Source organism: Rhamphochromis longiceps, linkage group LG19 (genome assembly GCF_057381845.1).
Source record: "Rhamphochromis longiceps isolate RC_006_pf linkage group LG19, R_longiceps_female_GT1.1, whole genome shotgun sequence".
Classification (NCBI taxonomy): domain Eukaryota; kingdom Metazoa; phylum Chordata; class Actinopteri; order Cichliformes; family Cichlidae; genus Rhamphochromis; species Rhamphochromis longiceps.
Genome location: NC_140575.1, coordinates 7,380,366 through 7,394,176, shown reverse-complemented (window position 1 = coordinate 7,394,176; position 13,811 = coordinate 7,380,366). Strand labels below are relative to the sequence as shown.

The following is a 13,811-nucleotide window of genomic DNA, read 5'->3' as shown; positions in this document are numbered from 1 at the left end:
TAGTAATCCCTTACTTTACTCATTACTTGAAAAAAGTAATCGGATTACAGTAACGCGTTACTGCCCATCTCTGCTAGCAACATATCCCTACATAATTTCCTTAAGGATAATTAAATTCCTGATTGTGATTCTGATGTCAGAGAACACACATTATCGTCTGTTCTATCCCATATGGAAAAGAAATAGTAAAAACTTATAAAAGACTTGCTTAAGATGTGGCCTACTTCATATAGTGAATCATATAAGGCTTATATGATTTACTCATGAAAGTGGCCACTTTCTCATTACTTTCATATATTGTTTTAGTAAGTATCCAAAACATACAAGTCATTTATATAATTTTTCAAGGGATCTTATATCTGTTTTTACTCTTGTATGCTTTTCATACAAGTTTCACACAAGACAGAAACAAACTTTATAAGATTTATATATATCTTTTCCATATGGGATAGCTTCATATCTCTGCTCCTTGGCCAGAGCGTTCTCACTCCCGAGGCGTAACATGTGGACGTTTTGTCACGTCCCGCGGCGTTCCTGAGGAACGCGAAAGGAGACCTTCGGCGTTCTTATGGTACGCGGCGGGTTATGGCTGGAATCCAGTGCAATGACGCTCCCGCGGTAGTAGACGTTCCAGACCTGTATTCCAGCCCTAAACCTAACCTTATCCCTAGCCCTGACCATAACCTTATTCCTGACCTTAACCAGGACTTTAATGATGTTAAATAGCGTGTTTCTAAGCGATTTGAAGAAAAAGAGCGAACATGTGTAGGTTCAGTCCAGACGGTTCTCATATTTCCTCTTTTTCCGAGGTCGTCATTTAGAAACGTGGTGGGTAGCCGAAAACGTAATATGGTGACGATTTGTCACCTAGCGTAAAATGTTACGCTTTGGGAGTGAGAACGGGTTGCCTTGGCAGTACAGCTAAGAGAGATTTCCTGATTTAAACCGCTAGTAAAAATTTATGAAATGTATTTGAACCAAAATACCAAGCTTAAAACAGCAGCTTCAGTTACTGTGTAAGCTGTCTTCGGATCTGATGTCAGCGATGAGCAGATATTTGCTTCTTCTCGTCAGATCAGGTGATTATCATGTTCAGCATCATACACATTACTTACAGTGCCCTGCATGCACTTCTAAAATTGGATGGTAAAAGCTAAATGATAAATAATGCTAACATATTATGGAAAATACATAATTACTGTCTCTGTTTATCTTAACCATCTACCTGCAGCAAGGCAGATGTCTGTATGTATGGACATCTGACCTGACTTAAGAGCTATAGGTTTCAACTCATGGTGTCCACTTGGGTTCAGTGAAACCCACTAGTTAAAATCAAAGGCTGTATTTCTTGGACGTATTTACTTTTTGTGAATGGAAGTGAATGTGATGGCCTCGAAGGACCCAGGCTGGGAATTAGGTGAGAGGTGACGTTCGTATACAGGGTGCATTGTTTTTGCTCAAGACCACTTTGACCTGACCTGCGTTATACACACATTGACTGTTCATTGACTGACTAGTACACAGTAACAGCGTTGAACTGCCGACGTTTTTCTTGTGTTTTATAATTTATCCTTTTGTCCAAGATACATTTGCATGTTATTATGACTTTTGGTCTCAGCTGACACTGTGAAGCGAGTGAAATGTAGCTTTATGTTTACTATCCAGGCCATGGATTGTGGCCACGAAGTGGAAAATAGAGCAGCGTTTAAAACAAATTAAAAACAGAAACATAAGAGAACACAGAGATCTGAAACACAAAGCGTTATTCATTGTATTATATTTAGCTTTTTCTTAAATTTTGCCATATTTTGCTTTTTCTCTATCTCCATAGCCACGGCACTACTGTACCTTCAGATTCTTTGCTCACCTAGGACTTCATGATGCACGTAGGGCTTGAAAAAGTGTTTCCAAATGTACTTAGATGTACTCACTCCCCTTACCTGCCAGCTGTATGTTTCTACTTGTCATTCGTGGTGTGTGCGATTGACTGTGCAGAGGTACCAGCTGCTGAGCTGTTGACTGATTAACCAGTGGATGGCTTTGCTGGCATAGTTTGCTGGCACAGTTTTGCAAGCCAAGTGAGGTCAAACAGGCAGATCATTTTGTGCTTTTATATTCTGTCTCTGGAACAAATGTTCACAGTTTAATCACACTGCTAATAAATACTGGGTTCGTCTCTTCACCTTCGGCACAGTAAGTAAGCTGTTACATCATTTCACTGGGCTCCACAAACTGTGTGTGTTCACGCGCGTGTGTGTGAGAGAGAGAGAGACACATGTTCAGTAAAAGCAGCATGTAACAAAGTCTGTGGGAATATTTAACACATGTCAGTTGTTGGTGTTAGCTAACAAAGCAAAACACCCTGCACTAGTAGTTCAACTGCTATAGCAGTTGAACTACTAGTGCAGGGTGTTTTGCTTTGAGTTATTATAGTTGTATGAGTTATTATACTGTAACCGTTTGGCCTTCTTATTGTGTATTGTGTGATTTTGGCAGAGTAGTGCAATCTAAACCAATTACACCACAACATCTTTTTTTGATAACCACTGTTTTCTTTGCACGCTAACGAGAAAAAACAGAATCTCGTGTTTCTCATGTAAGAGCGTTAGAGTCCCAGTGAGCACTTTACTTGGTTAAAAGTAAAACTTTAGCAGACTAATTTTTTTCACTTAGTCATGAAACATGTGTCTAGTTTTTATCTTTCAAACACAGCAGGCACCCAGTGTCTGCTCCAGGTTTGCAGACTAATATTACCAGAGAGCAACGCACTCAGCAGACCAAAGGGCCTGGATCCTCTCTTAGCTTCACTGAGGTGTTGGAACCTTTCTGCTGAGATTCTTGTCCAGATTGACATCACTGAATCATTGAGTTGCTGCAGATTTATCAGTTAAAAATCCATGATGTCCATGAATCTCCCACTACATCTTCTGCCACATTATAAAAGTGCCCTCATGTTGAGATGCTTTGACTGAGATGTCTGAGTACAGTGAACTCAGTGTCAACCTTTGATGCATAGTTTACGCCAAATTTGGACCCTGTCATCTGAATGAATTAGACCAGGCAACCTTTTTCCAATCTTCTTCCAATTTTGGTGATCTGTGTGCATTGCAGCCTCAGTTTCCTGTTCTTAGATGATGGGTTTGGTAACCAGCGTGGTCTTCTGCTGCTGTAGCCCATCTGCTTTAAGGTTTCAGATGCAGTGCATTCATTATAGAAATAGTAATGTTGTCTTCTTAGTTTTGTTCATGGTTCTTGTTAGCTATGCATATTCAATATCAGTTGTAGAGTTTTAGGGAAGTGCAGACACAAACATTTTATTTTGGTGAGCTGCACATTTTTAACATCCTTACACTATTTATTACTTTTATTCATTGTTTTCAGTGTGACTATGTAAAGACATTTTGCTGACTACATTAGAAATTGATTTCTTTGAAAACCAATTTTTGTCCTGTATATTCATCCAGGGATGCTATTTTATCTAAAAGCTACAGGGTGTTACTGAAATTATTTGAAATGGTAAATGAAGCTGTGGCATCATCTGTCAGCGTGCTGTGTGAAATCTAAATAAAAACAGAATGCAATGATTTTACAATAGAACATTAAATATTTAAACTGAGAAAATGTGACGTTTTAAGAGAACAATTGGCTGATTTAGATTTTGATGGCAACAACACATCAGAATTATTGAGGCAGAGTATCCATATTTTCCATAAAGAAATTACAATTTGTCTGACCACAGAACAGTTTGCTACTGTTTAATTTCTCGATCCCATTTGGCTTATAATTTGCATGATAGCGCTTTAACCTGCATTTATTGCTAGCATAGTTCACGGTGTTCTTGGACAGTGACTTCTGGAAGCGTTCCTGAGACCATGGAGTGATTTTTAATGGCGCAACCAAGACTGCAACTGAGGGTCCAAAGTTTACAGGCATCCAATATTGACTTTAAATTTCATTCAAGTCAGTTCAATTCAGTGCAATTCTATTCAATACTATTTATCACGCCAAATCACTGTAACAGTTGCCTTACGTTATATTGTAAGGTAAAGACCCTGCAATAATACAAAAAAACCCCAACAAACAATGCCAACAATCATATGACCCCATATGAGCAAGGAAAAACTCCCTTTTACCAGGAAGAAACCTCCAGCAGAACCAGGCTCAGAGAAGCGCCCTGTTTCTTGCACACAGATTGCACAGTTAAGCTAATTAGCTGCTAAATGTTTCTTAAACATTTTTTTAAGTACCACTAAATGTGTTTCTGGCATCACATTTAAAATGAGCTAATATTTTTTAAGAAACACTAAAACACATTGAAAAACAGCACCTAAGATGTCTGGAACATGTGCTGAGGATGCCACAAGGAGCGACACGCCCACATAACAAAGAGCGACACCCCCTGAGAAGAGAAAGAAAAGTTGGAGAGTGACTGAGCTGATTGAGCTACTTGTCTTTAGTAGAGACAGGCACAAACAGCAGCAAGAGAACAAGAAGTTTCAGCCTTATGTCCAAAGGACTAATGGCTAAAAATGGCTCTTCGTAAAAGAGCGTTGTCAAGAATGTTGACCCCTTTAGTGGATATGTTAATTGGTTAATTGTAGAGTTAAATAGGGTTCTGTGTTAGGACAAGTTCTGTTTACATTACATCCTTCCTATATAGCCTTACCCTGGGCAGTATAATTACAAGGCATAGCATGTATTTTCACTGCTATGTAGAGGATACCCAGCTTTATCGTTCCACGACGCCAGATAACACCCTGTCTTAGAGTGACGATGACCCCAATACAGCACTTAGGTCTCAGATTGTTGGCTTACTCGTGTTTCTTAGGATATTTCAAAGTAGTATGGGAGGCAGATCCTTCAGCTATCAAGCCACTCTTCTGTAGAGCAAGCTCCCAGCTTGGATTCAGGAGACAGACACCCTCTCTTTAAGATTAGGCTTTAAGACTTTCCTTTTTGCAAAGCTTATAATTAGGGCTGGATCTGGTGACCCTCAATCCTCCCTTATCCTCCCTGGCTCTTTTTCACAGCATGTTTTTGTCCTGTTTTCCTCCCCTCACCCCCAAACAGTCACAGCAGATGGCTGCCCCTCCCAGAACCAGGTTGTGTTGGAGGTGTTTTCTTGTTAAAACTGAGTTTTTCCTTCCCACTGTCACCAAAGTGCTTGCTCACAGGGGCTGGTCTGATTGTTGGAATTTCTCTGTATTATTGTAGAGTACTTTCCGTACAATATAAAGCACTTTGAGGCAACTGTGATTTAGTGCTATACAAATTAAGTATTCTTAAGGAATAATTCTAGTGCATTGCTTGTATGCTTCACAGTAATGAGGCTTTGTGTTGCAAACTGGCACATGCATGTTAGGTAAGTGGGCAAGCCACCCTGGTGACAGATCCTTGAAGCAGTTGACAAAATAGACGACTAGTTACTGTCTTGGTCACGCTCCAGTTAGGTTCAATTTTAAAAACATTCCCTATTTCTCATCCTTTTTCACCGTGTTAACTGTTGTCTGCCTTTTGCCAAATTAGATGATTATGTCTTGTCAGTTTTGGACTGCAAAACTATAATTTTGATGTCTTGGAACTGGGACTGAGTTAGTGCATTCTGAACATATGGACTTGTTCTAAGATGGTGAACTGAAAAGCTCTGAGCTACATAATTTGAAAAAATAAATTCCTTGGTATAAAAAGAAAATCTGCTATGGTCGATATTGTAAATATTGGTATTTGCTCAGAATTTGCAGCAGTTAATTATTTTAATATAGTGTTTCTTCCCTCTCTGCTACAGGACCCGGCCATTCGAGAAGATGCTATAGAATATCCACCTGCATCAAATCATTCATTCACAGCAAATACAGTATATTCCCCTGACATGACCTCCTCCCCTGCCCTGGATGCTAACCCGTTACCCCTCCTTCAGCTTGAGGAGGTGGACTCCAGTAAAGCCACAGAGAGGGTGAGCTCCCCAGGACTTCTGCCTGCTATGTACAGCCCTCCTGTGGGCATGGACAGCCACACCATCTGCATTCCCTCTCCATACACAGACAGTAACCATGACTATAACCACGGGCACGGACCTTTTACCTTCTACAGCCCCTCCATGCTGAGCTACACCAGGTCACCCATCACTGACAGTCCATCATCTCTGTGTCCTCCCCTCAGCCCCTCAGCCTTTTGGCCTTCTCACACTCACCACAATGTACCTTCACTTACTCTGCACTGCACTCAGCCTCTAGTTTATAATGAACCCAGCCCACATGCACCCTGGTTGGATCCCAAAGTTCACAGTATCAGCCCCAGCAGGTAAGATTACTGAGAAAGCACTGATGAAAGCTATTCTTGTGTCAGTTAAATTTAGCTTAAGTGGTAGTAACATTCAAAGACCTAGTTTTCATTCTCTTTTACTTATCCTTGTGAGGGTTGAGGGTGGGGGCTGGGGTGTAGGGGGTCACATAGAGACAGACAACAGAGCTCTAGAAGCTCTGGCAGACATGTTTTTGGCAAAAGACTTGGCATTATATCGGCTAGCAGCAGCAACTATTAATGAAAGCTACTATTGCGTGCTTTTGGACAAGAGCCAGATCTTTGCTTTAGAAAAAAGCATCTTATTGGTAACTTGCCATACTTTGCACAGATTTTAGGCAAGGCAAGGCAAGGCAAGTTTATTTGTATAGCACAATTCAACAACAAGGTGATTCAAAGTGCTTTACAGAGACATTAGAAACAAAAACAAATAAAAAGCATGATTTAAAATTGATTAAAACAAGCAAACAAACAAACTAACTAATTAACAAACAAACAAACAAACAAACTAGTATATAAAATCAAAACAGATAAAATCAGAACAGTAGATAAAATCAGTAGTTAAATGTAAGTTTTGAAATTTAAGCTTAAAAGTGTGGATTTGGTGCTTTATTCAAATGCAGCTGAGAACAGCTGAGTCTTCAATTTGGATTTAAATAAACTGAGTGTTTCAGCTGATCTGAGGCTTTCTGGGAGTTTGTTCCAGATATAAGGGGCATAAAAGCTGAATGCAGCTTCTCCGTGTCTGGTTCTGACTCTGGGAACTGATAAAAGACCGGATCCAGATGACCTGAGGGATCTGGAAGGTTCATATTGGGTCAGACCATTCAGAGCTTTATAGACCAGCATCAGAACTTTAAAGTCTATCCTCTGACGGACAGGCAGAGCTGGACTGATGTAGTCCACTTTTTTGGTCTTAGTGAGGACTCGAGCAGCAGAGTTCTGAATGAGCTGTAGTTGTCTGACTGCTTTTTTTTAGGTAGACCTGTAAAGATGCTGTTACAGTAGTCAAGCCTACTAAAGATGAATGCATGGACTAGTTTTTCCAGGTCCTGTTGAGACATTAGATCTTTTATCCTTGAAATATTCTTGAGGTGATAGTAAGCTGATTTTGTTATTGTCTTAATGTGTTTTTCTAAGTTTAGATCTGCATCCATCACTACACCCAAATTTCTCGCCTGGTTTGTGGTTTTTAGATGTATAGATTGAAGTTCTCTGGTGACCTGTAATCGTTTTTCTTTGGGGCCAAAGACTATTACCTCAGTTTTCTTTTTGTTTAGCTGGAGAAAATTGTGGCACAGCCAGTCATTAATTTCCTCGATGCATTTACCAAGAGCCTGTACAGGGCCTTGGTCTCCTGGTGACATTGTGATATATATTTGTGTGTCATCTGCATAGCTGTGATAGTTTATTTTGTTGTTCTTTATAATCTGTGCCAGTGGGAGCATGTAAATGTTAAACAGAAAGGGTCCCAAGATGGAACCTTGGGGAACTCCACATGTGATACTTGTCTGCTCAGATGTGAAGTTACCTATTGATACAAAGTATTTCCTGTTTTCTAAGTATGTTTTGAACCAGTTTAGTACAGTTCCTGAAAGACCTGCCCAGTTCTCCAGTCGTTTGAGTAATATGTTGTGGTCAACTGTATCAAATGCTGCACTGAGATCCAGTAAAACTAAGACTGACATTTTTCCACTGTCTGTATTCAGACATATGTCATTGAACACTTTGGTCAGAGCGGTTTCAGTGCTGTGGTTCTGTCTAAAACCTGACTGGAAGGCATCGTAGCAGTTATTCTGTTTTAAGAAGTAATTGAGCTGTTGAGAAACTGCTTTTTCAATGATCTTACTTAAAAATGGGAGATTTGAGATCGGCCTGTAGTTGTTCATTTGTGTCTTGTCAAGATTGTCCTTTTTCAGTAAAGGTTTTATTACAGCAGTTTTTAGTGGTTCTGGAAACACGCCTGATATTAAAGAAAAGTTGACGATCTGTAACAGGTCTGACTCCAAAGTCTTTGAGACCTTTTTGAAAAAACGTGTTGGCAGGACATCTTAACAGCAGGAGGAGGAGTTCAGTTGACCTAAGATGTCCTCCAGGTCTTTGCTGTTAATAGGGTGAAACTGTTTTATGGTGTTTAAACAGTTTTTCGGTGGACACAGTACATAGTCTGGATCTGCTGTTGATGTACCAATTGCTTGTCTAATCTTTTGGATTTTTTCTGTGAAGAATTTGGCAAAGTCATTGCAGGCCATGGTCGAATGAAGTTCAGCTGCCACTGACACAGGAGGGTTTGTTAGCCTGTCAACTGTAGAAAATAAGACCCGAGCATTATGGCTGTTTTTAGTGATGATGTCAGAGAAGTAGGACCTTCTTGCACTCCTCAGTTGTAAATTATGATTGTGAAGTTTCTCTTTATAGATGTCATAATGAACCTGGAGGTTTGTTTTTCTCCATCTGCGCTCAGCTTTCCTACACTCTCTTTTTTCATTTTTCACTAGTGTGGAGTTTCTCCATGGAGACTTTTTCCTTCCAGAGATAACCTTCACCTTAATGGGAGCAATAGTGTCCATTACATTTAACATGTTAGCATTGAAGCTATTGACGAGCTACTATTTTTAATACTATTTAATACTATTTTTAGACACTAAAAATAGTATTATTTGCCACACAGATCATGAAACAAATTTTAATATTAGCCAAAGATAAGCAAAGTAAACATTTCATGTAAAACTCCATGTAAAAAAGCAATTGCCCCCATAACCTCTCAACTGGTTGTGCCACCCTTGGCGGGAAGAACTGCAATTAAGCATTTGCAATAACTGGCAGTGAGTCTTTCACATTGCTTATTTGCAGAATTGTTTTAATTCAGCCACACATAATTTTGAGCTTGGCCTGTTTAACATTCTGCCTCAATCGGATTTAAGTCCAGACTTTGACTAGGCCACTCCAAATAATCGCCTATGACCAAAAAAAGATAAATTCCATTTTAACAAGAACAAACCTCCGGCAGAACCACCCTCAGGGATGGGCAGCCATCTGCTGCGACCAGTTGGTGGTTAGGCAAGGAACAGAACAAAAGACAAGCTATGGAAGTGAGTAGATATTAATAACAGCTAATGATTCAATGCAAAGTCATAGATAAAGACACAGAATCAACAACTGGTAAGTAAAGAAGAAACAGTACATCCCTCCAGCAGCCTAGACCTATTGCAGTTTAACTAAGGGAGGGTTGAGGGTCATCTAATCTACTCCTATCTATAAGCTTTATCGAAACGTTTTAAGGCTCATCTTAAAAGTGAAGACTCCAAACTGGGAACTTGTTTCACAGAAACAGGGGCCTGAAAGCTGAAGGCTTTGCCTACCATTCTACTCTTAAATGTTCAGGAACCACAAGTAAGCCTGCAGTCTGAGAGCAAAGTGTGCTATTGGGTTGATATGTTAGTATGAAGTCTTAAAGACAGGAGTGCACCTGATTATTCAAGCCCTTGTATGTGAGCAGAAGTATTTTAAAGTCAATTTTGCATTCAAAGAAGAGAAGCCAATATCAGAGAAATATGGTTCGTCTTTCTAATCCCTGTCAGTTGTCCTGCTACAAATGTGCTTCAACTTTAGGACACAATGATGGTAGAGCAGAATTCATGGTTCCCTCCCTTACAGCAACTGGTCCAATCAAGAAAGCTGCCCCAAACCATCAGAGTACGACCAACATGTTTGACTGTCAGTATATTTTTCGTGTTCATTTTACGCCAAATTTACCTTCCAAATATTCCAAAAAGTTCAGCTTTTGTCTCATCACTCACCAGATGACATTTGGGCAAATATAAGGGCGGGGGAGTGTCCAATGTGGGTTTCGCCTTAACCTTCTAAGACCCGAACTCTTCCACGGCATGCATTTTTCATTTCTCTTTGATATTTGGGCTGATTGGGACCCGATGAATATAAAAACAAAGAATACTAGATTTTTTTTTTTTTTTACCTGATTTTTGTTTCTAAGAAAAATGAGAGCCACAAATGAGGATATTCGTTTAAACATTCGATAGAACAGTAGCAGTATAATGTCCTCATAAGTGGATATCAAGCCCTTGCAGAGCAAAATTGAGTATTTTGGTCTAAATAACCCAAAATGTGATGTCCACATATGTGGACGCCAGGTCCTAGGACGTTAGAACTCATGGATGCCATTTTTGCCCAGCCTCTTTTTTGATGCTGAATCGTGAAAACTAGCCTTAAGTGAGACAAATAAGGACTGCAGTTCTGAGTTGCTTTGTGAACTACTGGATGACTCGTCTGTGCATTTTTTAGGTAATTTTGGTAGGCCAGTCATATCTGGACCACCATTACAAGTTCTCTCCATTTGTGGATAATGGGTCTCATTGTGGTTCTCTGGAGTCCCAAAGTCCTAGAAATGGCTTTGTAACTTTTTTATAGTGATAGATGGGACTTTGTTTTCCATTCATTACTTTTACTAGGGAGGTTTGGTTAGATTTCTTCCCTCAATAAATGAAATTGCCATTTAAAAACCATTTTACAGACCAATACAGACAAAACCAATACAGACAAAGATAACTGAATAATGTGAAACATGCAAGTGTGACAAATATCCAAAAAAGTGGCAATACTTTTCACATTTTCTGCATCACACAACTTCTAGCTGATTTTGAATCAGATCTCTAATCTCTTCTCCAGATCAGGTCATGTGTTTGGCCAAGTTACCGCGGCTAAAAGCGAGCCACCTCTGTGACGGTGACAAATCTGAATTTAAGCTTAACATAACTCGGGAACTATTTTAACCTCCTTTGTTGTACAGCCCTCGGAAAGGGGGAACCCAAACGAGACTAATCTAGTGCCACCATAAAAAAGAAAGATTTCACAGATCATAATTGTTCTATATGTAACTAAAGTTCATTGCTCTTGTAACCACAGCCAGTTAGACGCCTGCTATGGACACCAAATAAGAACAGATAAACAAGCTCCTGTGGGTCGTCGTCCCTTCCTGTCTGCACAGAAGGGTGGCTGTTACAAATGTGCGGAATATGTTACACTTGGTTGTGTAGTAATTCATTGTATGTTCGTATTCTAGTAAATTCTGATACCAGTGTTTAAAATAGCAATTAAGCTAAAAGATGATAGCAATATTTTTTTATTAATTATAAAATTAATTTCTGTTTCTTTTGTGTCTTCAGTTCTCCTCTATATTTGTTGATTAATGTGAGCAGTTAATGGTTATGATGGCACTTATCGTGTTGCATCGATAAATACTATCTGTGATGCGATTTTTCCAGTTGACTTAAATGCTGTTATGGAGACATTTTCAGCAACACAGTACCTGTTGGACAGCTAATGACAGGTGAATGACGGGCTAAAATTTCTAATGTCAAGCTGTCCCTTTCAACGATTCTTCGCTTCCCCTCTGCAGCTCCATCATCAGCTGTAACAAGCTGCTGGGAAAGAAATCTGAAGGAGCGGAAGGAGTGAAATCCTCATCGTGCTCATCTGCGCTAGGGAAAGCCGACATGCACTTCTGCGCCGTGTGCCACGACTACGCCTCCGGCTATCACTACGGTGTGTGGTCCTGCGAGGGCTGCAAGGCTTTTTTCAAGAGAAGCATCCAAGGTATGACCTTTTTACTTTATATTTACTCATAATTTTTCTTCTCATCAGCTGAAATAATCCATTACTGTGTTTTCTTCTTTTATTAGGACACAATGATTACATTTGCCCTGCCACAAATCAGTGCACTATTGACAAGAACCGGCGTAAAAGCTGCCAAGCCTGCCGGCTACGTAAATGCTATGAAGTGGGCATGATGAAGTGCGGTGGGTTTTTACTCATCTTCATTAGAATTGGGATATTTCATGATTTCTTGTCTTACAGCAGAGCTAAAATTGACTCAGTTAATAGGTCTGTGAGCTCATTAGACCTTTTGAGCTTTTTTGAAAAGCACGCAGGACAAGTCTTCCTTCCACTGACTGTAAGAATCATCTAAATACTTTTAATTATTTCTGTGACACATGTAAATAGGTAATAGTGTTTCTTTGGGCCTTTAGTGTTTCTTATGATCAGCACATTCCATTCTGTTGCCTGCTCTGTGATTCTGGGCTAACCTTGGTGTGTTAAACTGCAGCTGGGATTGCTCTTTGACATATGAAACATTGTGTTTATAAATGCCTTTGCTCTTCTTATCAGTAGACTGGTCATAGTGTCTGCTAATGCTCAGATAGATCCAGTTTTTTTTTGTTCTTATTAGATTGTTAAAAATATATATTTCCTTCTATTGCATAAAGCACAAGCTTTTTCTCACACGAAGTGTAAAGGAGTTGCAGGTAATTCGGCAACTGTCTGTTGTCTTCATTCACCAGGGGTGAGGCGTGAACGTTGTGGCTTTCGTGGTGCTCGACACCGTCGCGGTGGACCCCAGCCTCGGGATACGACAGGTCAGAGTTTGGTAAGGGTTGGACTGGGTTCTCGGGGTCAACGGCATCTTCACCTGGGGACACCTGAAGACACCTCTGTCCACACTCACTCAAATCACACGCATCACTCAACCATGAACCCAGAGGAGTTCATTTCCCGAATCATGGAGGCAGAGCCGCCAGAGATCTACCTCATGGAGGACCTGAAAAAGCCGTTCACTGAGACCAGCATGATGATGACCCTCACCAACCTGGCAGACAAGGAACTGGTTCTCATGATCAGCTGGGCCAAGAAGATCCCTGGTAAGATCCAAGCTACGCAGTTCAGTCTGTATGTAACTCTTTCACACAAGTACTGCTAAGTAAATGTTTTTCTTTTCTTTAATTCTACTCAGTCATACATTTTTTCTTTTTGTTACAAAGAATTTTGTGTTAAAAAATGTTCTACATTCTTTATTTTGCAATATTGTAAGATTCAATTGCCATTCTGAAATTGTCAGTAGTGATCTTTTGCAATATGGAGATTATTATAGTGGGTTTGGGGTGGCTGTAGCTCAGGTGGTCACCTACTACCAGAAGGTTGGTGGGTCAATCCCAGTCTGCTCCAGCCTGCATGTCTATTCTTGGGCAAGATACTAACCTCGTGTTGATTGTGCGAATCTTAGATAGAAAGCATTTATTTGTGTAGAGTGCTCAGATAGAGTAGAAAAGCTCTCTATAAGAACCAGTCCATTTACCATTTGTCCTCAAATATGGGAATTTGTCATGATTCGGCTGTGTGGCAGGCAGGAGAGGACCCAAACGCAAACTCACGGAGACAAAACGTAAACTCAAAAACACAGCTTTAATGCTGGCAAAAAGTGAAACACAAAAACAGTACTAAACTAAACTAGGAAAGCTAAACATAAAGTATACCAGGAACTACAGGGAGAATCACACACAGCATGAGGGAGACTACGACACTGACAAACAGAAACACAGAGCCTAAATACACAGAGGGACAACGAGGGAATGAAACACAGAAGGAGAGCACAGCTGGGAGTAATCAGGCTGGACGAGACAGACGCAAAACTAGAAACACTCACATGAGGCATGGAC

The 13,811-nt window shown here is 40.1% G+C and overlaps 1 protein-coding gene across 4 annotated transcripts in view; it reads left to right on the top strand.

Annotated features, from left to right (window-relative positions):
* Positions 1-13,811, top strand: part of esr2b (estrogen receptor 2b) — a 73,903-nt gene that overhangs the window by 16,604 nt on the left and 43,488 nt on the right. For all 4 annotated transcript variants that reach the window (XM_085392063.1, XM_085392064.1, XM_085392062.1 and 1 more), the window contains 4 exons: positions 5,786-6,300; positions 11,717-11,913; positions 12,000-12,116; positions 12,660-13,016. In XM_085392063.1, coding sequence (XP_085248189.1) covers positions 5,870-6,300; positions 11,717-11,913; positions 12,000-12,116; positions 12,660-13,016 — 1,102 coding nt within the window. In that variant the 5' untranslated portion in view covers positions 5,786-5,869. The remainder of the gene's footprint in view (positions 1-5,785; positions 6,301-11,716; positions 11,914-11,999; positions 12,117-12,659; positions 13,017-13,811) is intronic.